The sequence below is a fragment of the Rhinatrema bivittatum genome, chromosome 1 (assembly GCF_901001135.1).
Source record: "Rhinatrema bivittatum chromosome 1, aRhiBiv1.1, whole genome shotgun sequence".
Taxonomy (NCBI): domain Eukaryota; kingdom Metazoa; phylum Chordata; class Amphibia; order Gymnophiona; family Rhinatrematidae; genus Rhinatrema; species Rhinatrema bivittatum.
This window is the reverse complement of record NC_042615.1, coordinates 147,695,380-147,720,821: the sequence shown is the minus strand read 5'-3', so window position 1 is coordinate 147,720,821 and position 25,442 is coordinate 147,695,380. Positions and strand designations below refer to the sequence as shown.

General features: G+C 43.9%; 1 protein-coding gene across 1 annotated transcript in view; it reads left to right on the top strand.

Annotated features, from left to right (window-relative positions):
- GABRB1 (gamma-aminobutyric acid type A receptor beta1 subunit) overlaps nt 1-25,442 on the top strand; it is an 879,662-nt gene that overhangs the window by 377,980 nt on the left and 476,240 nt on the right. Inside the window, exon 5 of the mRNA XM_029588350.1 lies at nt 10,299-10,519. Coding sequence (XP_029444210.1) covers nt 10,299-10,519 — 221 coding nt within the window. The remainder of the gene's footprint in view (nt 1-10,298; nt 10,520-25,442) is intronic.

Sequence of the window (25,442 nt, the reverse complement as noted above, 5' to 3'; positions counted from 1 at the left end):
AACAGTCCAGCGCTGTCATCAGTGATGTCAGGGGGGGCGGGTCTCCCAATCGGGGATCTTACATGGCCCTTCCCTTTTCAGTTCCAGGTGAATTCTTACTTTGTTTTTCTTTTTTCCTCATGGCTGTGGGTGCTGCAGGGTGCCCGATGGTGGTGGTGGGTGGCCTCCCTGATCGTGGGCACCCGGTGTTCCGGTGCTGTTTAACGATCCAGCACTGACATCAGTGATGTCAGGGAGTTTTAGTCTTGTTTTATTATAAAACTATGGTATTAAAGTATAGTTGAAAGTGTATCTTATGTGTCTGATTTTGTTAGTTTGATTTTAGGATTTTACAATGTTATTAATAAATTATTTTCATTTGTTATAACAGAAAAGCAAATAAGACATAAATGTGATTTCACATCATACTTTGCATCCCATTAATTTTATTTGACAATGTTACTGAATAGTTTTTTTGCCATGTCTTTCTAATTAGCCTCAAATTAGCTGAATAGTCTATTAAATGTTGTGCCGGGAGGTGAGGAATTGGTAGGCTCCCTGGTCGGACCCAGAGAGCGCCTGCCACCAGGAGGCGGAGCACAGAGGAGACAGAGGCTAGCTGGAGCTTCACCACTAGCAACCCGGGGTTCCCTCAGATTGAGCCCTTGGTTACCAGGGCCGCCTGGTCTTAGGTGGGCCTCACAGGATCTCTTTGAGAGAAAGTTCAGAGATGTACCCACCACGATCAAGGATGCGCGGTCGATGTTCAGGCTAGAAGTCCAGAGTGCCAGAGAAGGCCAGAAGAGAGTCTCTGAATGTATGGCAAGGATCAAATGGTGTGAATGATATAGTATGTATGAGATTTTGGGGAGGGGGGGGAATATAAGGGTATGGTTTTAAATTTTGTGGTGGTATATAAGATTGTATTAATAAAGTATAAATAAAGGATAGACTTGTGAAAAAAAAAATACATGTATGTTTCCTTTATGTGGCACAAAGATTATATTGTATTGGGAAACATACCTTCAGTGATACAATACCATAAGGATTAAGGCCAGAGTCAAGGTAGCGTAGTCAGCCAAAGCAGGGGTCAATACCAGTGGTCAGTCCGTGGATAGTCAGCCAAAGCAGGGGTCAATACCAGTGGTCAGTCCGTGGGTAGTCAGCCAAAGCAGGGATCAGGTTCCAGGCAGCAGTCAGACGTGGTCAGAGGTCAGGCAGAGGTTGGTTCCAGGCAGCATGCAGACATGGTCAGTAATCAGGCAGAGGTCAAATCCAGGTGGCAATCAACGTAGTCAAAAACAGGCAGAGGTCAGTACCGATAAGATAGTCCGAGAGGTACTACCTGGGGAGACGTTGGAACAGAAGGACGCTAGAACGAGACTGGAACAGGACTGGAACAAGGTTGGAATGAGACTGGAAACACAGAGACAAACTAGAAATCACGATGTGATCGACCCGATTGCTAAGGCGAGGAAGTGCAGGCAGCACTTCCTCTTATACAGCGTTCAATCAGGACACGCCGCGGAGCTGGGATCTGCCCCTGACCATTTAAGGGACCGGGCGGTCCATGTGCACATGCCAAAGAGTGGGGCCGACGCCATGGAGGATGCCGAGCCCCGCTGTGAGGTCTGGCTGGAGGTGGAAGGCCCAGCGACCGCTGCCGCAGCATGCCGAGGCCTAGCTGTGTTTGCTGCTGCAGCTGGGGAGGACGACCCGGGACCCATTGAGGAGTTAGTAAGGTGAGCAGGCCCGGGCACAGGCCGAGCACAGATGGGACGCACAACACTAAATAACCTTTATTGTCTGTATGAGATTTGAGGACTAGTTCAGTCTTTGGTATTGGCTTGGATTGACTATAGTAATGTAGATTTGCTTTGCCTCCCAATAGCTAAACATGTTTTAATAAATACTAGAGGTGGGAAAGGGGTGGAAATTTAGTTTTATTTTTCATTTAGATTTTAGGGGACTTTTTTCCTCACAAATTTCATTTCGTAAAATATGTTTACGTCATATCTTTGGTTTAAAAAAAAACACAAAATAAACATTGAAAAAACCAAAAGCCCCAAAAACAGAAAAAAAAGAAACCAAGCCTCCCAGGGTCTCCTGTGCCCCTCACCCATCCTTCCCATCTGGAAAAGTGCTGGGGTCAGAATCCTCCCTGGCCTCCACTTACCCTGTAAGGGGGAAATCTGCAGACAAGGATAAGGCACCGGCTTAAGCCGGGGGCTTTTCTTGAGGCCTAGGATGAGGTCATGGTGACTTACCAAGGTCTAAGCCTACGCAAGGCTGAGGTTTCGGCCTGGACCTAAGTGTCAGGGCCAGCTGGTTCCATAGCCTCAGCCTTGTGTAGGCTTAGGCCGGGGTTAGCCTTGTGTAGGCTTAGGCCGGGGTTAGCCTAGACCCTACACAAGGACAAGGCTTAGAGGCCTGGACCCAATGACTGGGCCCAAGCTCAATGCTGAGGCCCAGCTCAGAAGTCAAATCCTAATGCCTGGGCCTGTCTAGGCCAGGGCTTGGACCCAGGTCCATCGCCGAGGCCTGGCTTGGAAGCTGGATCCCAAAACCAGGGTTTTGGTTCAGACCCAAACTCAATAAAGGGGCCCGGCCTAGAGCCCAGGTAACAATGCCTGGGCCTCAGCCTAGAACAAGGCCCAGACCCAGGTCCGATGCCACTGCACAGCCCAGAGGCTGTTATGACGCATGGACTTCAGCCCAGATCAAGGTCTGATGCCGGGGCCTAGTCTGATGGCTGAGTCCCAATGCCTGAACCTTGGCCTAGGCCAGAGCTCGGACTCAGACCCCCTGGTCTGGCATGGAGTCCAGGTCCCAACATGGAGTCCAGGTCTGGCATGGAGTTCGGGTCCAAACATTTATTTTACTTTTTTTTATTTATTTGCATTTTCTATACTGATCTTCATGACAAGATTCATATCAAACCGGTTTACATGGAACTAAGGGATTAACAACATAACCATATAACAGGAAGGCCGAAGCACAGTTACATATAACAGGGAGATTGAACTTGGGGGCTAGAGTAGCCAGGAAGTAAAAGGATAGCAAAAACTAGAGGTAGAGTACATATGTAATCATATGTACTCTACCTCTAGTATACATATGTATACATATGTATACATAAACATGGCTCAAAGCCATGGCCCATCCCAAAGGCTTGGTCCCAATGTCTGGGCCTCAGCCTAAGCCAGGGCCTGGACTCAGGCCTGACTCCATGGCTGGCCTGGACACCATGTCCAGATGCCCGGGCCTCAGCCTGGACCAAGGTCCGATGCCAGGTCCTGGCCCAGAAGCTGACCCAGAGGCTGGCCCAGAGACCAGATCCCAAAGCCTGGGCCTCAGCCTGGCCCAAAGTTTGGGTCCTGACACCTGGGCCTCAGACTATGCCAAGCCCTGGACCCAGGCCCAACGCCAGGGCCTCGGCCTAGGCCACAGCGTGGAGCCAGACCCAATGCCGGAGCCCACCTGGAATTTGGGTCCCGAATGCCTGGGATTCAGCCTAGGCCAGAGCCTGAACCCAGGCATGATCACAGCCTAGCAGCCGGATCTCAACTTCTGGGCCTCAGCCCAGACCCAGGCCTGACACCATGGCCCAGGCCAGAGGCCAGAAACCAATGCTGGGGCCTCAGTCTGGATCCAGACCCTACACTGGATCCCAACACCTGGGCTTCAGCCCAGGGTCAGGCCAAGGCCTAGAGCCCAGGCATCAGACCTCCTCTGCAGCATCTTCTTTCTTTGTCTCTTCTTTGCATTCTGATGTCAACTGGCCTCTGGTTTTTCTTTCTTATATTGCATTTTGGGGTGTTTTCTTTAATGTTTATTTCATTTTGTAAACTAAAGAAAATGAAATAAACATTAAACAAAATGAAATTCCTGGGAAATAGTACCTAAATACCGAAATTAAAAAACAAAACACAATTTTTACCCCTGTGTACGCCTACTGTTAAATTAGAAGGTTAGGATGGAAGTTTTTCTCAATACGAATCAATCAGGGATCTTCCTCAACAAGTGAGTAATTAGCCTGACTTTTAACAACTGATTCGTTTTTGTAGTCCTATTGCAGGTCGTTGAAAACAAATTAAAATAAATGTATTAGGTTATTTTAAAACGGATTAAGCATCACCAAACCGTGTACATCTTGAAATAACTTTAAGCTCAACAACATTAAGATGAAGACAGCAGTCCAGCAGCTGTCTTATCTAGACTTTTGCGTCGAGTACCACATGTTGAAGAGAGTTTGTACATGTGTACCCAAGTGTAAGGAAAGAGCTCCTGGCTCTCAGAGAACAAATCTGATCTCTGGAGGCTAGAGTAGCAGATCTGCAGGGGAAGAAGTAGAGAGAGCAGACCCTCAGGGACATAGTAAAGCAGTCTTACCTCCATTCTGGCATGCACCCCTGTAGATACATCCTTGGAGCAAGATAATAATGAATCACCTGGAAGACAGGTGCTAGCTACAGGATCACTTCCTGTCACACCAATCTAAGTGATCTTGATCTTTCAAAGCATCATATGAGGACTGGACATTGTTTAAAAATAATATATTGGAATGTGAAAGGAAGAACAAACCACTGGCAGTATGGTTAAATGGTGAGGTGAAAGAAGCAATTAATGCCAAAAAGACATTTTCAGAAAATGGAAAGCAGATCCAAATGAGGAAAACAGAAAAGAGCATAGGCACTGGTAAAACATTAAGAAGTCAATATTTAAAGCCATTTAGATGGATAACTCATATCCAAATGGCAAGTTATTAATCTAACTCACAAGTTATTCATCTAACTCCAAGTTATCCATGTAAATGTTTAGCTTTGAATATTGACCTCTCCATGTCATTAATAATACAGACCAAGAAAAAATGGAAAAGAAGCTTGCCATAGAGGCATAAAACTAAGAATAATAAACTTTTTCATGTACATTCAAAGCAAGATGCTGCTGGATTGCTAAACAACCAAGAGGATATAAGGGATGGTCAGGATGACAAGTCCATAACAGAAAAACTAAATTAATTATTTACTTCAATCTTCTTTGATGGTGGTAATTCAGAGGAACTGAAGCAAATCACTGTGAAAATGGAAGATATAATAGCGCAAACTGATAAACAAGAGTAACAAATCACCCAAACTGATCAGTACTCAACTAGACTTCTGAATGAACTCAAATATAAAATCAAAGACTTGTAATTAGTAATTTGTAACCTATTATTAAATACAACCATATTATCTAAAGACTGGAGAGTGTCCAAAGTAACATCAGTTTTTAAAAAGGGCTCCAGGAAACTATAGACCAGTGAGCTTAATGTTGGTGCCATGCAAAATGGTAGAAGCTATTCTTAAAATCAAAATTACTGGCCATATGGTAGGTAGGGATGTGCATTCATCCTGGTTCGGGGAGCCCGAAACCTGAAGGAATTTTTCCTGAAATTTTGGGAAAAATTTGTTTTTGGGTTTAGTGCACACTAAAATGAAATTCGGGTCTCCCCGAATTTTAAAGACCCAAACCGTGGAAAATACAAAATTTCCTGCAGCAGGCTGAAAACGAAGCCCAAAGCGATAGGTTGAGGCTTCGCACATCCCTAATGGTAGGCATGTCTTAGAAGAGCTAACATGGATTTAGCAAAATGAAGTCTTGCCATATTAATCTACTGGTGTTAATAAACATATGGATAAGGGAGAGCCAGTCCATATAGTATTTCTGGATTTTCAGAATGCATTTGACAAAGTCCCTCATGATTGACTCCTCAGAAAATTAAAAAGTCATGGGATAGAAGGCAATGTCTTATTGTGGGCTAGTAATTGGTTAAAAGACAAGAAACAGAGAGAACTAGTCGATTTTCCAAATGGAGGAAAGTAAACTCACAGTAATCTGTACAGCAACCAGTGCTATTTAATACATTCATCAGTGATCTGGAAAAGAGAATAATAAGTGAGATGGTCAAATTTGCATATGAGAAAAATGTACTATAAGTTGTTAAAAATGTGAGAAAATTGTGAGGAAATGCAGAAATACTTTGTGAAACTGGATGACCGTGCATCTAAATTTCAGTTGAAATTTAATGTGGAAAAGTGCAAAGTGATGCACATAGGGAAAAATAATCCTAACTATAGGAGCACAATTCTGGGTTCCATATTCAGGTTTCCAGCCAGGAAAAGGTTCTTGAAGTCTATGACATAGTGGAGTGGTCTTAGGCTGGAGACATGGATTCCAGCCTTCTCTTCTTAAGGAGTGCTCCATTTATAACACAAATATAGTGGTAATAGAATGCAAAACTGCTTACCTCCAGCAGTGTAAATCAACACAACATTCACATTCAGGGCAGCAATCCTACAGGAGCTGCCTTCTCCTAGAAATCCAGAGCCTCCCTGTTCCCCTCTAGGTCCACGCCATTATTCTTACTCACAGGGGAGCTGCCTACAGAGCTACCTGTTTCTCTAGCTTTTAAGGTGTGCTATTTAAGGAAGGGTTTCAGGAACACTCCTTCACAGAGTCATTGTAGACAATATATTGGAATTCTCAACTCAGTGTGCAGCAGCATTAAAAACGTTAATGAAATGTTAGGAATGATTCAGAAAAGTCTAGAGAATAAAATATAGAATATCATTATGTCTTTGTATTGATACATGGTGTGATCACATCTTGACCCATTTCAAAAAAAATAACAAAGCGGAACTGGAAACTGTACAGCAAAGAGCTACAGAAATTATAAAGGGAATGGAATGGCTCACTTATGAAGAAAGGCTAAACAGGTGAGGAGAACCATGGACATGAAGCAACTGAGAAGGGATATGATCGAAGTTTATAAAATCATGTATAAGAGGAGCCCAAAATCTGCCCCTTCCTAGCAGTATTTGCCCTTGGTTTGAATGGCAATTGTGGCATCACCAGATCATCCTGCTAGCAATGTGAGTCAGAGGTCTTCATCTAGACTCCGCCCCTATGTGTGAGGTCAGTTTATTGTAGGTCTGATGGTGTTCTGTACCACTTCCCATTGGGAAGGGTTTGATATCTAACAAAAGTCCTGTGCCCATGTGATACAGGACAAATTGAGAACCAGTCTTAGCACAGGGCTGAGGGAGCAGGTGTCTCTCCTTGTGCAGGACACCTGGATGAGTCTGTCCCTCCACAGGGACAGGACTTGATTGATATCATTTTGGACAAGGGGGTGTCTGAAAGGAGAGAGAAGTTCCAGAGCCCAGGAACGATGAAGTCCTGGGTCTCTAAGAGAAGTGCTATGTGAAGAAACCTTATCTGAGGACTCCCCAGAAAGAAGGGATCTCTTCAGAGACAGTGTGCAGTAGAGAGGATTGTCTTGGGAGGTTCTAGAGAGAAGCAACGCAACCCCGTAAAATTTCCAGGAGTGCTGACTGACAAAATCCAGCAGCCAGAGACTCAACTAAGAGACAACAATCCCTTAGAATGAGTAACAAGAAACAGGTCCATTCTTTAGGATCTGCTAGGTACATGTGACCACCAGGCATGGCCACTATCAGAGACAGGATGATGGGCTCAATGGACCTTTTGTCTGACTCAGTATGGCATATCTTATGTTCTCAATCAAAAAAAGAGCTACCCACTTTCTCAATACTAAAAAAAAGCAACATATAAAAAGGTACTACCTACTACAAATATCTTATGTTCTAAAATGAATGACACTAATTTCATTAGCATTTTAAAATTAGATTATAAATTAGGGATAAAGTCATGAAAACCTGCTAAAAAAATGATTTCTTCATTGAATATAAAATAATGCCCTTGTTTATAATGTTGGTAAAAGTATTTAAACATTTTCATGATCAAGTTGTTACTCAGCTAGTCACTGGGAGTAGGCCTGGAAATATACTATACGGTTTAAGAAATCTAACTTAGTACATTAGAGGTAGATCAGATTCTGTGATCTGACCTCAGCTTTTCCACCTCTGACATACTGCAGTCAATTGAATATACACTTCTACTGTCTTGTACTTAATCATATCCTGTTATTGTTCAATCTGGCAAGCTTTCAGTATAAATGACATTTAGAATTGTGATATTTTATAGGAAACTTAACCTCTGGCAATGTTATGAACACTGAGGTTCCTAGAACAGAATAGACTTACCTCCGAATGAACAGTAAAATATTTTTTTTAAATAAAGAGAAGCCATGGGGCAGGAAAGGATAAATGCTAAGATATTAAGAGAGGTCAGAGATGTTCTGGCAGGTCCACTGAAGAAACTGTCATTATATCTTAGAGTGGCGTGATCGCAAGGGTGTGGAGAAGAGTGAATGTTATCTCTCTTTAAAAGTGTTAATAGGGAAGAAGCTGGAAATTGCAGACCAATGAGTCTGCAATTTAGTGGAGGGAAATCTCATGAAAACACTTCTAAAGGAAAGGATACTGAAGCACCTTGAAACCAGCATATTACAGGGGTGGAGGCAGCATGATTTTTACCACAGAAAAGTCCTGTCAAACAAATCTAATAGATTTCTGTAACTGAGTGACCAGAGTATTCGGTCAGGAGTGGGCACTGGATGTGGTGTACTTGGATTTCAGCAAAGCTTTTGATACTGTCCGTCATTCAAGGTTCATGAATAAATTGAGCAGTTTAGGGGGGGTCCTAAGGTAGCTAACTAGGGGGGTCATTTTCTATCAGTATCACACGTGAAAAGGGACTTTTTGCACACAAAAAGTCCCATTTCGCGTGCGATAGCTTCATAGGGGCAGAGTCGGGGCGGAGTCAGGACCGGAAGAGGAGGAGTCGGGGCGGCATCGGGGCAGACGCGGCTGTAACATCGCTGGCGGCGATAAGGTAAGACCCGTTATCGCTGCCAGTAGCGTGCTCAATAGCGCCACCTTTCACGGTGGCGCTATTGGGTGTGAAAGCCGGCAGCGATAACACTGCGGTGGTGCGATCGCTGCCGGCTTTCGCAGGCCCGCCCCCCGCTTCGCCCCCCCACCTCCCATTACCGTGGGATTCAATGAGCTCTGCGCCATAAGAACATCCAGGCCTAGATTAGAAACTGAGCAACAGAAAACAGAGAGACAGAGAGAGAGCGAGATGATAAAGAACATGATGAAGACGTACCTCGGGGATCTGTCCTGGCTCCACTTCTGCTCATTATCGCCCTGAATGATATTGCAGTAGGGGTTAAGATGAAACATTTTTTTGGAGATCTGCAAAAAAGTGGACAAGACTGAGAGAACAGATGGGATGAGAAGTGAACTAAGAAAGCTTGAAGAAAGTTCAACTGCTGGCAACTGAGTTTCAATACTAAAATACCAGAGGTATGCTTTGGGATACAGAAATCTGAGGGAGTGTCACTTGATGGGGAGTGGGATGCTGATGTCCACAGATCAAGACGCAGACTTTGCAGTGATTATATCCAGTGATTTCAAGGTAGAAGAACACTGAGATAAACCAATGGCCATAGAGGGAGGAATTCTTAGGTGCATAGGAAGTACACCTTGAAAAAAGGAAGTGATTATACTATCATACAGGTCTTTGGTGAGACCACACCTGGAGTACTATGTAGAGTTCTGGCTGGAGGCCTTACCTCTTGAAGGATTTAAGCAGATGGAGGCAGTCCAGAGAAGACCTATTAAAATGTCACTGTCCTTGCACTTAAAGCCCTATGAGATGAGACTTAAGGATCTAAAATTGTATGCCCTAAAGAAGTGTTTCTCATGCCACCCCTTAACCAGATGGTTTTCAGGATATCCACAATGAATATGCTTGCGATATATTTACATGCACTGCCTTTATTGCATGCAAATCTATATCATGCATATTTTTTATGGATAGTCTGAAAATCAAATAGGCTATAGGGTACTCCAGAACTGTCTTAAGAAACAGTATTCTAGAGGAGATGAGATACAGCAACATTTTCTGTGGATCAATGGAAAAATCCACCAATATAACATGATCTATATTGTATTTTGATGAAACTGAGGCATTTTAATATTTTAAAAAAGCAATAAATCTGATTGGAAAGTTCCTGCATTTCTGTGAAAACCTCATGATGAATAAATTTGTGTTAGATACAGGTGTTTATCCTAGAGAGTTTGCAGAAAACAAACATGAAGACCTAGGAATAAGCTGAAAAGAATGTGGAAAAGAGATGAGACAAGTTGATCTTTTGAGGTCTGTGTAGTATTCAGTGTATTTTTCTTTAACTAGTAAAATGTAATTTCACTTTGTACACAGAACTGTAATTAAATATTTGCATTCATTTTCATGTCAAAAGTTGCCAGAATATTCTGTAATTATGGAAAATAGAATCCTTAACAGTGAAAAAAAACATACTACAATTTTTTTTCTTAATTTCACAGGACTACACACTTACTATGTACTTCCAACAGTCCTGGAGGGACAAAAGGCTTTCTTATTCTGGAATACCTCTGAATCTGACTTTGGACAACAGGGTAGCTGATCAGCTCTGGGTACCAGACACATATTTTCTCAATGATAAAAAATCATTTGTCCATGGAGTAACAGTGAAGAATCGAATGATTAGGTTGCATCCGGATGGAACAGTTCTTTATGGTCTGCGGTATGTGACACCTTGACTTTTCTTTTTCTTATTCTTTAAAATTCATTTTTTCACTCAAGACTAAGGTCCCCAGATGCTCCAACAGAAACGTCTGTATGCAGAATGATATAAATGAAGAATCTGACTTGCTCATGATTAGAATCAACACTGTGATAAACAAATGGGCTCACAGAATAATGCACCCTTTCAACCATGGTTTATATCTGCACTTTATCTTATTGTCCCAGGCGTTTTCTCCACCTGATTATGTATGAGCTACTTCTGCCGAAAGCAAAAGTATTTGCTTTCTTAAGAGCAATCAACATGGCCACTTAATCTTAGAGGGAAGTCCTCCAAATGATTTAAGATTCACTTACGGCTATGAGACTGACTCAGGCTCATATGCATTAATCTTTGCCACCCTATGACTGTAAATGTTGTCAGTATTGTTGCTATTGCAAGATGAAAAAGTACAGTGTTGTTGGGGAACAAAGATGGTGAGTATCTGTACTGTCATAGAACTGTCTGACTTTTGCTGCAGGGAAGGAGGAGGAGTAATATCAGAAGTGTTTTTTGAGCTAAATGAATCAGTATTAGATGGAATCATATTCATTAGCTATTAGTTCCTTAGCAGTTCAAACATCAAGGCTGCTAAGGTCTAAGTAATCTACACTTGCTAAAATCAATAGGAATGGGTTTTGGGAGATATGGTGATGATTTTAGTCATGTAATTTAAGGCTTAGAAGGACATTTCCCCTAACTTGCAGACTCCTTGCAACATAGCTCCATAAAGCTGGTCAAGACATGTTTTTAGACTAATAAATAGGTATCACATTTTTTCTTTGTTTCCTAATCTTTATTGCTGTGCATTCAGGTGGGCTAACAGAGCAGCCACACTACTGTATCCTCACACCATGTACTTTAATAAAGAATTATTTTCTGTCACCATTTAATATTTTTAGGAAAGCTGCTATGTTTGTTAAACTTTAATCAAAGACATTGAATTACTAAGTTTTTTGGTTCACATAATTTTCCATTTATGAGTCTTGAGTAAGCAATAGCGACTCAAAGGGAACTATGTATTTTCTATTTCCTGAGTAGCCTCCTCCATCTTATTTGCAGAGAGATAAGCAAGAGATCATGATTTCAGGTCACGAAGTCTAAACTCTATTCATCTTTCACTGGATGGTGTTCAATATATTGAGATTTAAGATTGTAAAAAAATGATATACAAAAGTGACTCTATCTCTTGTCACCCTTATGAATAGAATAATAAACCAATTCCCTATTCACACAAGAATTAATAAAGAACCAATATTTTGGTGGTATCTTTTTTTAGATTTATGACAGTAAATGCTTATTTTTAGATGTCTGTTTGAACTTTGAAATTCATGCTTACATATGGGTTTTTGTGGTTTGATGTTAATTTTTTGGAGTTTATTTTTTAATATGAGTATTTTTAGTACCATTTCCTATTAGGTTTTATTTTGGTAAGTGGATTTTTGGCATGCATGTTGCTAAGAAAGGGATCAGGTTTGTTGTGGATTCTTTTTAACATTTTGGGATTGAAACTGGCAGGTGCATATTGTGGAGACAGAGGTTGCTAAGCACTTGGGCGAGCCTGGTAGCTCAGTGGCATTCAACACACTGTCATGCTAAGGACGTAGGTCTGTTTCTAGGATTAGGAATTCTGCTCCCTTCATTGACCAGAATTAGAGATCTTGCAGAGACAATGTTCATAGCCCCTCTTGCACCTTTTGGCTCTGGAGGTATCAAGTGAAGCCAATGAGCATGGGACTAAAAGAGGAAAAAGATCAGAGAAGGTTGTAAACTGTCTTTGTGTCACTCTCCATACAGGCACTTATATAATATGTTTATTATTTCATGAATGAAAATTAAGAGTGATCTGGTGGATTCTACTACCTGAAACCCAGATTTTTCCAAACCTCGATAAGTACAAACTTCAGAACACTGTCTTCTGAATCCAGAGCATGATACAAGTACAGAGAACATGGTCTAACAGAAGCAGGAGTGACTCAACGCAAGAAACCTCTCACACACTACCACTTGCTGTTTCTGGCCTGATTGCTTTATTCTAGTCTTGCATTACCCTCTTGACAAATCAGTATGACCATCCATCCCTGATAACTCCCTTAGCAGATCACTACAACTTCTCTAACCCCTGAAAACTCCTCTGTGAGATGTCTCATATTGCTTCCCCCCCCCCCCCCCACCTACTCTCACAGCAGACCTGTTGGCTTGTTTGTGGCACATATTGAAATGAGCATTGACCTGCTGGATGGGGTGGGAGGTGTTGTGGGACATCAATGAGGAAGCTGGGGTGAGGAGGGTATGGTGATGAGGAAAGTCTCTTTGATAAGTAGCAGGGTTCTGAATATAGCAGATTGCACCTCACACTCACTATATCTTCTTTGTAAAAATGTCCTCGTCAATTGCTTGTTGGCGGCTGTGGTTCAACCTTCGTGTTCAAAGTAAGTAGTCCAGCAGAAAGAATGCACACACTCCTTAATAAGTTCCAAAAAACAGTTCAGTATTTATTTGAGATACAAGATATTTATGCAAAACAAAAATGCTTACTCTCGTTATTAACTGCAGCACTGTTGCAAGGCAGATCAGAACATAAGACTGAAAGCAGAAAACAGGGAAAGAGAGAGAAACAAGGTGTGTCTTATGACATCAGTTCAACTCCCCCTTGTCCAATCACAAGCAGTAAATGCTAAACAGAGAAAGATGGAATCATTTAAACATTATTTTACTTTGCATAACTGTGCATTAAACAAATGTTGCTTACCTGTAACAGGTGTTCTCACAGGACAGCAGGATGTTAGTCCTCACATATGGGTGACATCACAGGATGGAGCCCAATCACGGAACACTTTTGTCAAAGTTTCTAGAACTTTGACTGGCACCTACAGGGCATGCACAGCATGGCACTAAATCTGCAGCCAGCATGGGTCCCTCTTCAGTCTTGTTTAAAGCTACAGGAAGTGCCAAAAAATAAAATAAGAAAACGAACCCAACACCACGGGGTGGCGGGTGGGTTTCATAGGAATAACATCCTGCTGTCCTGTGAGAATACTTGTTACAGTTAAGCAACATTTGCTTTCTCACAGGACAAGCAGGATGGTAGTCCTCACATATGGGTGAGTACCAGCTGAGGATGTCCGAGAAATGCACCAAATGTACCCAAGATGTGCAATAGGCACAAGGACTGGGGTGGAATTTGGTAGAGGACAACCTGAACCCTAATGGGCAGGCGGAAGGGTGTTGGTATGTCAAGTTGTAAAAAGGTTGCGCAAGACAGATTGGCCGAAGATGGAATCTTGTCTTCCGGCCTTGTCTAAACAATAATGGGCTGTAAAGGTATGGAGAGAACTCCATAACTTTACAGCCCATACCTTGTAGCAGCCCATACCTTGTAGCAGCCCTGCAACTGTCAGGAAGCAGCACCGAGCATAGGTGTGCTACTGAAGTCGCCATGGCCCTCACAGAGTGTGCTTTAACATGGGCTTGAAGTGGAATGCCTGCTTGTTGATAGCAAAAGGATATACAGTCTGCTAATCAGGAGGAGAGAGTCTGCTTACCCACAGGCTGCCCCAATTTGATGGAATGGAAAGAGCAAACAATTGAGTGCTTTTCCTGTGGGCAGCTGTACGATCTAGATAGAATGCTAGATCCTGTTTGCAGTCAAGGGTATGCAGAGCCTGTTCTCCTGGATTGGAGTGGGGCCTGGGAAAGAAGGTAGGTAGTATAATGGATTGTAGGGATGTGCAGACAAAAAGTTTATGTTCATAAGTCCATAAGTCGAAAGGGGGGGTCAATTTCGGTCAATATGGACATATGTAGAATTCCATAAGTTGAGTCTATGTCCATACGTGCACCGATTCCCTAAATACAAATTTAAACCCCTCACCCTCCTTAATCCCCCCCCCCAAGACTTACCAAAACTCCCTGGTGGTCGAGCGGGGAGTCAGGACGCCATTTCTGTATTCCTTTGCGAGGAGCACGTGACGTCGGCGTCACGTCGGAGTGACGCGGACGTCACGTGATTCCCAGTGCGTTCGCTCCGGGACCCTCGTTGGACACAACCGGAACTTTTGGCCAGCTTGGGGGGGCCTCCTGACCCGGAACTTTTGGCCAGCTTGGGGGGGTCAGGAGGCCCCCCCAAGCTGGCCAAAAGTTCCGGTTGTGTCCAACGAGGGTCCCGGAGCGAACGCGCGGCGAATCACGTGACGTCCGCGTCACTCCGACGTGACGCGGACATCACGTGCTCCTCGCAAAGGAATACAGAAATGGCGTCCTGACTCCCCGCTCGACCACCAGGGAGTTTTGGTAAGTCTTGGGGGGGGATTAAGGAGGGTGAGGGGTTTAAATTTTTATTTAGGATCAACAATCGCGATTTCCAACTTATTCAACATAGCTATGTTGAATAAGTTGGAAATCCGATCGTTTTCGCCTCATCACTTTTTTAAGTTAAAAAAAAAAATTACGTTGCGTTTTACATATGCGTTCAAAACAAATGCACACCCCTAATGGATTGATTAATGTGAAACTTCGATACTACCTTAGGTAAAAACTTAGGGTGAGTACGGAGTACTGCCTGGTCCTGCAGAAATTTAGTGTAAGGCGGATAGGTAACTAGGGCCTGTAACTCACTAACTCTGTGAGCAGATGCAATTGCCAAAAGAAAAATCACTTTCCATGTGAGATAGCGAAAATCACAGGATTGGAGAGGCTCGAATGGTGATTTCATGAGCCGACCCAAAACCAGATTGAGGTCCCAAGAAGGGGCCGGAGGGCGCAGTGGAGGCTTGAGGTGAAGCAAGCCTTTCAGAAAATGTGTTACGAGGGGTTGTACTGAAATAGGAACGTCCCCAACACCTTTATGGAAGGCGGCCACCGCACTGACATGCATTCTGATGGAAGAAGTTTTTAGACCTGATTCTGACAAATGCCAGAGATAGTCTAGAAACTTCGTAGTGGAACAGGTAAAGGGATCAAGGGATTGAGAAGAACACCATGACTTAAACCTATTCCATTTGTATAGGTAAGACTTTCTCGTGGAAGGCTTCCGTGAAGCAATCAGGACAGGGGAAACTGGCTCCGAAAGGTAACGTGGCTGAAGAATTAACCTTTCAACATCCAGGCCATCAGGGACAAAGCTTGAAGATTGGGGTGGCATAGGCACCCGTCTTTCTGAGTGATCAGAAGCAGGTCCATTCCCAAGGGAATATGCTTGTGAATAGAGAGATCCTGAAATATTGGATACCACACTTGGCGAGGCCAGTGAGGTGCTACAGGATAATGCATCCTTTGTCCTGACATAACTTCACGAGAGTCTTCGAGAGAAGTGGAATGCATATAGGAGACCGGTTGCCCATGAGATGGAGAACGCATCTCTTGATTGTGAGTGAGAAAGCAAAAGTTCTCTACCTTGCAGTTTTGAGGTGACGCAAAGAGGTCTATGTGAGGATGACCCCAACGTTGGAATATTGCGTCCGCTACTGAGGGGTTGAGGAACCCCTCGTGCGGATGGAACGCATGACTTAGGTTGTCCGCCAACACATTGTCCACTCCCGGAAAATAGGTGGTCCTGAGGTACATCGAGTGGGAGAGGGCCTCTGCCCATATCTGTGCAGCTTCCTGACACAGTAGGAAGGAGCCCGTTCCTCCCTGTTTGTTGATGTACCACATGGCCACCTGGTTGTCCGTCTGAATCAGCATGACCTGATTGGAAAGGCGATCCTGAAATACCCTGAGAGCATATCTGATTGCTCGAAGCTCCAGGAAATTGATTTGGTGTTTGGCTTCCTCTGGAGACTAAGTTCCTTGTGTTTGCAAATAGGCCACATGGGCTCCCCAGCCAAGGTTGGAAGCATCAGTGGTGAGAATTATTTGAGGGTCTGGAGCCTTGGAGGAGATTGATCTTACTTTTCCACCAGGCTAGAGACTGACGGAGTGAGTCGGTGATGTGGACAGTGGTTGATAGAGGTTGGACGGATTGAGTCCATTGTGACCTTAGAGTCCACTGCATGACTCTCATGGCCAAGCGGGCCATTGGAATAACCTGTACTGAGGACGCCATGTGTCCCAGTAGGATGAGGAAGTGGTGTGCAGTCGTGCGTTGCTGAGACTGTAGCTGGTGTGCGAGGGAGATGAGAGTGAGAGCTCGCTGTTGAGGCAGAAATGCCTTTGCCTGCAAGGTGTCCAAGTCTGTCCCTATGAATGATAAAGTTTGAGATGGGACTAAGCAGGATTTTGTGTAGTTGACGAGAAATCCTAGCGAAATCAGAGTGTGTAAAGTAAGACGTAGGGGCGACAGAGAAGCTTGCTAAGTGGGAGCCCTGATCAACCAAGCATCTAGATAGGGGTAGACGTGAACACATTGAACCCTGAGGAAGGCTGCTACTACTACGAGGCACTTGGTGAAGACTCATGGTGCAGATGCCAGGCCGAATGGAAGCATTCGGTATTGATAGTGCTTGTGGCCTACTAGAAATCTCAGGAACCTGCAATGAGATGGATTTACCACAATGTGCGTGTACATATCTTGGAGATCAAGAGAGCAGAGCCAGTCTCCTCTTTGCAGAAGAGGAAGGAGGGAACCCAAGGTTACCATCTTGAACTTTTCTCATTGGAGGTACTTGTTGAGGGCACATAGGTCCAGAACTGGACGAACACCTCCCGATTTTTTGGGGAATAGAAAGTACTGGGAATAGAATCCTAGGCTTTGTTGAGAGTAAGGTACTGGTTCTATTGCTCTGGACTGGAGGAGGCGGGAGGCCTCCTGCTCTAGGAGTAGTGAATGGTTGGATGTTCTCCTCGCCGGTAGAGGTGGGGAGTCCGGTGGAATGGAGAGAAAGTTCATGCGATAACCTTGAGAAATGATAGTAGAGGGGATCGTAGAGAGAAACATTGGTCTTATTCAAGCAGATACAGGACTGTGTGCTGTATCTGTTGTTGAAATGACACAATCGACCTCCCACTGTATATGAGGCAGTGGAAACTGGCTGCTGCTCTCTTTGCAGGAGTCAAAAACCGGAAGCAGTGCCCGGCTGAGGAGCTGCTTGCGGCTTTTATTTATGAGGTTGACGAGACTGGGCTTTTTGGAATGGTCTTGTGGAACGAATCCTAGACTGTGGTGGATAGGACTTCTTTGGACGGAAGAATGACTTTTTAGTATCTTTCCTGAAAGGCTGTTTGGAGGAATACTCAGAGGGCATCAAAGAGAGCTGCGAAGGGTCCGCTGAATCTGTTCCCCAAACAGATAGTCTCCTATGCAGGGCAGATCAGATAATCTGTCTTGTACTTCAGGGCACAAGTCCGAAAAGCCAGGCCCATCTTCTTGCCGAAATAGCAGTTGCAGATACCCTGGAAGTTGTGTCAAAGATATCATAAGAAGATCATATTTCATGCTTCCCTGCCTCAAAACCCTTGTTACTAGGGTTAGAAGTTGCTCTTGGAATTGCTGAGGCAGTGACTCTGCAAAGTCCTGTATCTGCTTGAATAAGACCCTGTTCTCCTGGGTCATATATAGCTGGTAGGAGGCGATCCGAGAAATAAGCATTGATCCCTGGAAGACACGCTGCACATGGCATCCAGGAATTTCTGTTCATTACCTGGAGGAAAGGAAGAGTGGGGTTTTGATCTTTTTGCCCTTTTTGGGAAGATTCTACCACCACAGATTGGTGATCTAGCTGAGGTTTGTGGAATCCTGGGGCTGATTGGACCAAATAAGTGGTATCAGCTTTTCTGTTGACTGGAGTAACAGAACCAGGGTGTTCCCAGTTCTTTTTGATGAGATCCAAAAGAACCTGGTGAATAGGAATGGAGATTATTTCTTTGGGATCATCCAGGAATTGTAACAGCTCCATCATTTGATGCCTGTCATCTTGTCCAGTCTGTAATTGGAAGGGAACCAATTCAGACATTTCCTTCACAAAATTTATGAAGGATAGGTCCTCTGGAGGAGAACACTTCCTGCTTTCAGTAGGAGAAGGCAGCGATGGCAAGTCATCGGTGTCTTGAGAAGAATCGTCGGTCCAGGTGTAATAGGAATCAAGACCTGCCCCTCTAGGAGCCTGAGAAGGATGGGACAATGGTATTCCTGAAGGTCCCAGTCTAGGTTCCGAAGGCATCGAGGGAAGTGCTGGAGGCACCGATGAAGGCATCGATTGCACCAATGCAGGCATCAAGGGCATCAATGGATGGATCGGTGGCGCTGATGGGCACATCGGCATCGATGATTGAGGCATTGGAAGAACTCCCAATGGAGGAATGTGGAACGGTGTTTCCCTTCCCGATGACAGGGTAAGCGGGGAAGGCACCGGAGCCATCGGTGACCCAGGATCCATCGGTGGAAAAGCGGCTATATGCGCTTCCATCTTCGAGAGTAGTGGTGCCAGTACTGCTGGAATCGGATCGGTGGTCAGTTCCACAATCGGCACCGGTTTCGGTGGCAGAGGAACTTGGAGTCTGTGCATCGCCTTATCGATGGCCTCCTGAACCATCCGGTCCAGTTCTTCACAGAGACCTGGAGCAAGCAGCCCCGGCTCCGGAAGGGAAGAAGGAGGCAGAGGCATAGCCGGAGGGACCACCGTTAAAGGCGGAGTCACGGCTCCTGATACCCATCTGGGTGAGGGTTGCCTTGGTGACCCAGTCGCAGAAAGGGTCAGTGCCTTTTCTGGACGGGGTTTCTTCGATGGCGGCTCGGACGATGGCGAGGTAGAAGATTTTCCTTCTCGATGGTCCGAGACTTGCGGTGTCGATGCCAATGTTTCTCTCTATGATCCCCTCAGTCCTGAGGGGGAGTAGGGGTAGTTGAAGGCCGAGAAGTCGTCAACGCCGGACGGTCACTGGCCGGTGGCCGAAACTGGCGCGAAATGGACGATGCCGGTTCAGATGACGTCGATGCAATAGACAGCGTCAGAGTTTGAGAACAGAAGAGAAGTTCCATTTTCTCCATTCTGACCTTGCGACCTTTTGGTCTCATTAAGGCACATTTGGTGCAAGTCAGGACATCATGCTCGCACCCGAGATACATTACACAGATTTTATGCGGGTCTGTAATGGACATGGTATGAGTACAGTCCAGGCACCGACGGAACCCTGATGCCATAGCCTTTGAAAAATTTAGCTGCGGTACAGTCGACGGCCAGTAGGCCGCAAGGGCCAAACTCGACGGGAATCGATCGAAACCGGGTAAAAAACTTACCGGAGTACCACGGAGTCAAAAATTCGAAGGAGGGACCCCTGTGGGGAATGAAAGTTTTTAGTAATTCCGTGAGGAAAATTCCTGTCAGGAATCTCTGTGGAGCTCCTTAACCCACGTGGCTACTGCTGCGCGGAAAAAAAGGAGACTGAAGAGGGACCCCTGCTGGCTGCAAGTTTAGTGCCATGCTGGGCATGCCCAGTAGGTGCCAGTCAAAGTTCAAGAAACTTTGACAAAAATGTTCCGTGATTGGGCTCCATCCTGTGATGTCACCCATATGTGAGGACTACCATCCTGTTTGTCCTGTGAGAAATTCAATACACACAAACATACATAAGAACATTCTCTCCCTTTTACACTTTTAGGAGTTGATGTTTCCAACAATGCTACAATTCTTTCCTTAACATCACTCATGATGCCGACTTATCCTGATCATCTGGCATATGGAAACCCCTTTTTACGTGATCTAGGGTTGAAATTATGTCAATATATGTTATTTCTATTTGTTAGTCTGTGTTAAAGGCTATACATTATATCTAAGGTATCCTTTTTGACAGTGACATCCAAAAAGAAAATTAGATTTGTGTCCTACATTATGTTAAACCGTATAGTCGATTAGATTTATTTAAATATGAAATAAATAAAGTAAAGTACTCCATGCCATTTAGATTAATGTATCCAGACAGACTCATAGGCTTTATGGCAATTTGGATTTTATTCAGTCTGACATTGACCTGCCACTTTGGTTGCTTCCTTGCACAGATTGATTCCTGTAGCTTGCCCTCTGATCAGCTGCTGATCTGCTAGAATATGCTGAGCTCTCTGAAGGTCTTTGCTGCATCTCCACCTATGGAGGGGAGGCTGTGTATCATAGATCCTCTTTCTCTTATGTGTTTGTCAGAGTAATATTACAATAAAACTGTACATAGGAAAGAGAAAAGCATGCATTTTAATGTAACCCTCTCTTGAATTGAGATCCCAGAACTCTCATTTGTTTATCCAGTTTTTCTACAATGGCCAGCCAATGGGAAGCTAAGGTCCAGTGACAAGCCTCTGGGGCCCTAGGCTTTCAGGGGTGGATATCTTGCACAGTTTCTATCTCCACTCAGCCACTCTTCCAATGGTACTCACCCTGATATATCTCAGAAGTTTCAGGAAGATGGTTCTCAAGTTAGAAGAAACCAGGTGGAAACTTGGAGTGGTGTTCAAACAAAAAAAAATATTTTACTGGAACTTAAAGAACAGAATCCAGGCAAGGATGAAAAATATCATCATAATGAAAAATAAAACGATTACTCCAAGTGCCACAGACTCTTTATCCATATGCAGCCTGTAAATCAGTGTCCACTCCTCCCCAAAAGTCTTTTCACAGTGATAGGAAAGAAAACCCTCTCATTTCCACAAATGGCAAGGAGATGGTGGTAGAAAAATATCTCCCTCCAAACAAAAGGGAAACTCTCTCAACAAAACAGCTCTTCCAAAAATCAGCTCTTACTGTAATAATCCACACACCTCAGTTTCACTGGGTGGAGGGTAATGCAGCTCTCTGGTCCTAATATGCCCAATTTCACTTAGCTTAGAGCATAGGAACCAAAATCCACTCCCTTCAGACAGCTCCATCTCCCCTTCTGAGCTGAGAGTTGGTCAGGGAAAAACAGCCAACTCTCTTAAAGTCCAAAAACCTTCTTCTTCTCTTCAATTCAAACTGGACAGTCCTTCTTCCAGATCTGTGAAGGCACTGGCAAGTAGGGATATGCAGCAGGGACGGATTCGTCCCATTTGTTATTCGTATTCTTGGGGAGCCATATCCGTTGCATCCGTTCTCGGGGTACCCCAATCCATTTATTAGTTACGTATGTATTTGTTTCCAAAAATAAAACCCCATCCCAACCCTTTAAATTTAATTAACTACAACTCCCCACCCTCCTGACCTCCCCTAAGACTTGCCAAAAGTCCCTGGTGGTCCAGCAGGGGTCCTGGAGCCATATCTTGCACTCGGGTCGTCGGCTGCCAGTATTCAAAATGGTGCCGATAGCCTTTGCCTTTACTATGTCACAGGGGCTCCCGGTGCCATTGGTCGGCCCCTGTCACATGGTAGGAGCACAAGATAGCGCCGGCCGTCCATTGCTCTTACCATGTGACAGGGGCCGACCAATGGCACCGGTAGCCCCTGTAACATAGTGAGGGCAAAGGCTATCGGCGCCACTTTGAATACCGGCAGCCGACAGCCCGAGTGCAGGAGATCGCGCAAGGATCCCCACTGGACCACCAGGGACTTTTGGTAAGTCTTGGGGGGGGTCAGGAGGGTGGGGGGTTTTTATTCGTTAGATACGTTGTATTTGTGGGTTTTGCCATATGTTTCATGACCCCACGAATACAACGAATAGGGACATATACATTGTGGATTTCCAATACGTCAAAAATGAATGCACGCCCTACTGGCAAGCAAGGCAAAGTTCAAACCCTACTGTAGCAGGCCATGAGGGCCTAGATTTGAGGAAACCACCAACCACTCCTTCTCCTTTTCCAGAAAGCAAATTACATCCAACCAAACCCAACATCCAACCACACCTTGAGCCATCCTCAATCCAGGTTATATAGTGGAGCCCTGACCAATCGCAAAAACAGGGGAAAGAGCCAACATCTGGGGAGGATCTAAAAAAAATGCAAACTCTCAGGGAACTGCGAAAAGGGGAAATGTTTGGTAATAGCCATTATTAGATCCTCCACCAGCCAAAAAACAAAAAAGAAAATAGTTGGAGCAAGAGACTGATTCAGAATTTTTCTGAAACAATACATAGACATTTCACATTTTAAAAAACATAGATGTAATTTCAATAGTTAGTCATTTGAGGGGGTCAAACTCAAGTGGAACTATGACCATCATAGTTTTCTCAACTCTGAATATTGCACTACAGAGTGGAGAGTAGCCTATTGGTTAGAGCAGCAGGCTATGACTGAGGGACACCAGAGTTCAAATCTCATGCTTACTTCTTGTGACCTTGGATAAGTTGCTTTACCCTCCATCCAACATCAGATTGTAAGCCCTCTGAGGATAGGGAAATACCTACAGTACCTGATTGCAAGCTGTTTTGATGTACACTTTGAAATGCAAAAAGCAGAGTATAAAATTCTAAATAAATGAAAACATTATAGACTAAGCATTAATAATACAACAAGGTAAGTCCCCTAGTTGAAGGACAACATTAAACATTTACTTCATCTCCTCAAAATCAGAAGCTATAAGCTTCAAGCACATACCAGCTTTCCAGGCTGAAGAACCAAATGAAAAAATGGTTACTACCATTCTTTCTATACCTGAGCACCACCTGGGCTTCCTCTGTACAATGGTGCAGGTAAAACTTGGGCACACCTAGGCCCCCTTTCACAAAAGGATGGGGAACAAATTAACATAAGAAGTTGCCATACTGGGTCAGTCCGAGTGTCCATCAAGCCCAGTATCCTGTTTCCAGCAGTGGCTAATACAGGATATAAGTACTTGGCAAGTACCTAAACATTAAATAGATCTCGTGCTACTAATGCTGGTAATAATCAGTGATAGGAACTTTATTGGCACCTGTTAGAATGTACGATCTCCTAGATTTACTAACCTTAGTCTATGTGCCTATTTGTAAACCGTTGCAATGGTATATAACTTAGCGACGGTATAGAAAAGTTTTTAAATAAATAAATAAATAAATAAATAGATAAATAGATAAATATTTCATAACTCAACTTGATTAATAGCAGTTTATGGACTTCTTCTCTAGGAAATTGTCCAAATCTTTTTTGAAATACAAATACAGTTAACTGTCTTAACCACATCCTCTGGAAATGAATTCCACAGCTTAATTATGCATGGGGTGAAAAAGAATTGTCTTTGATTTGTTTTAAATGTGCTAATTGCTAACTTCATTGCATGTTCCCTAATCCTTGTATTATCTGAAGGAGTAAACAACTGATTTACATTTACCCATTTTAGTGCTCTCATGATTTTATAGACCTCCAACATATCCCCCCTTCAGCTGTCTCTTCTCCAAGCTGAACAGCCCTAACCTCTTTAGCATTTCCTCCTAAGGGAGCTGTTCCATCCCCTTTATCATTTTGGTCGCCCTTCTCTGTACCTTCTCCAAAGCAACTATACTTCTTGAGATGTGGAGACCAGAACTGCGCACAGTAATCAAGGTGTGATTTCACCATGGAACAATACAGAGCATTATGACATTCACCATTCCCTTCCTAATAAATCCTAACATACCATTTGTTTTTAAAACCACCACAGCACACTGAATTGATGATTTCAATGTATTGTCCACTATGATGCCTAGATCTTTTTTATGGGTGGTAGCTCCTAACATGAAACCTAACATCATGTAACTACAGCATAGGTTATTTTTTTCCTATATGTATCACCATGCACTTGTCCACATTAAATTTCATCTGACATTTGGATGCCAAATCTTCCAGTCTCAAAAGAACCTCCTGCAATTTATCACTATCTGCCTGGGATTTAATTATTCTGAATAATTTTGTGTCATCTGCAAATTTGATCACCTCACTCACTCTACCCCTTTCCAGATCATTTATAAATATATTAAAAAGCATCGGTCCAAGTACATATTCCTGAGGCACTCCACTGTTTATCTCTGTCCACTGAGAAAACTGAAATTTAGTCCTACTCTCTGTTTTCCTGTCTCTTAAACAGTTTGTAGTCTTATCCCATGACTTTTTAATTGTCTTAGAAGCCTCTCATGGGGGACTTTGTCAAAAACCTTCTGAACATTCAAACATACCATAAGAACATTAAGAACATAAGATATGCCATACTGGGTCAGACCAAGGGTCCATCAAGCCTAGTATCCAGTTTCCAACAGTGGCCAATACAAGTCACAAGTACCTGGCAAGTACCCAAACATTAGATAGATCACAAGCTACTATTGCTTATTAATTACTGTCATATCAGTTTATGGATTTATCCTCTAGGAACTTATCCAAACCTTTTTTAAACCCATTTACACTAACTGCTGTAACCACATCCTCTGGCAATGAATTCCAGAGCTTAACTATGCTTTGAGTGAAAAATAATTCTTCAATTTGCTTTAAATGAGCTACTTGCTAACTTCATGGAGTGCCTCCTGGTCCTTCTATTATCTGAGAGAGTAAATAACTGATTTACATTAACTTGTTCAAGCTCTAATGATTTTGTAGACTTCTATCATACCCCTCCTCAGTCGTCTCTTCTCCAAACTGAACAGCCCTAACTTCTTTAGCCTTTCCTCATAGGGTAGCCATTCCATGCCCCTTATCATTTTGGTCGCCCTTCTCTGATCTTTATCCAGTGCAGCTATATCCTTTTTGAAATGTGGTGACCAGAACTGCACACAGTATTCAAGGTCCGGTCTCACCATGAAGCAATACAAAGGCATATGACATCCATAGACTACTTTCCTGTTAGGCGCTCTGGCCGCAGGTGGCCACGGCCAGCCCTCCTCACCTCCTTATCTGGTGCTGGGGCAACCGTCAGAGCTCACGCGGTGGCGTGGAGATGCTCCCGCCACAATCATCCGGCCTCCTCCTCTTTTGCGGTTCCTGCCACCAGCCTTACACCGCGATTCACAGCAGGGGGGACAACTTCCGGTCCCCTCATCGCAGCATTGGGCAGCGGGCAAATGCCATCAGCAGCCTGCTCCCAGTCGGGTCCTTCTTAGGCGC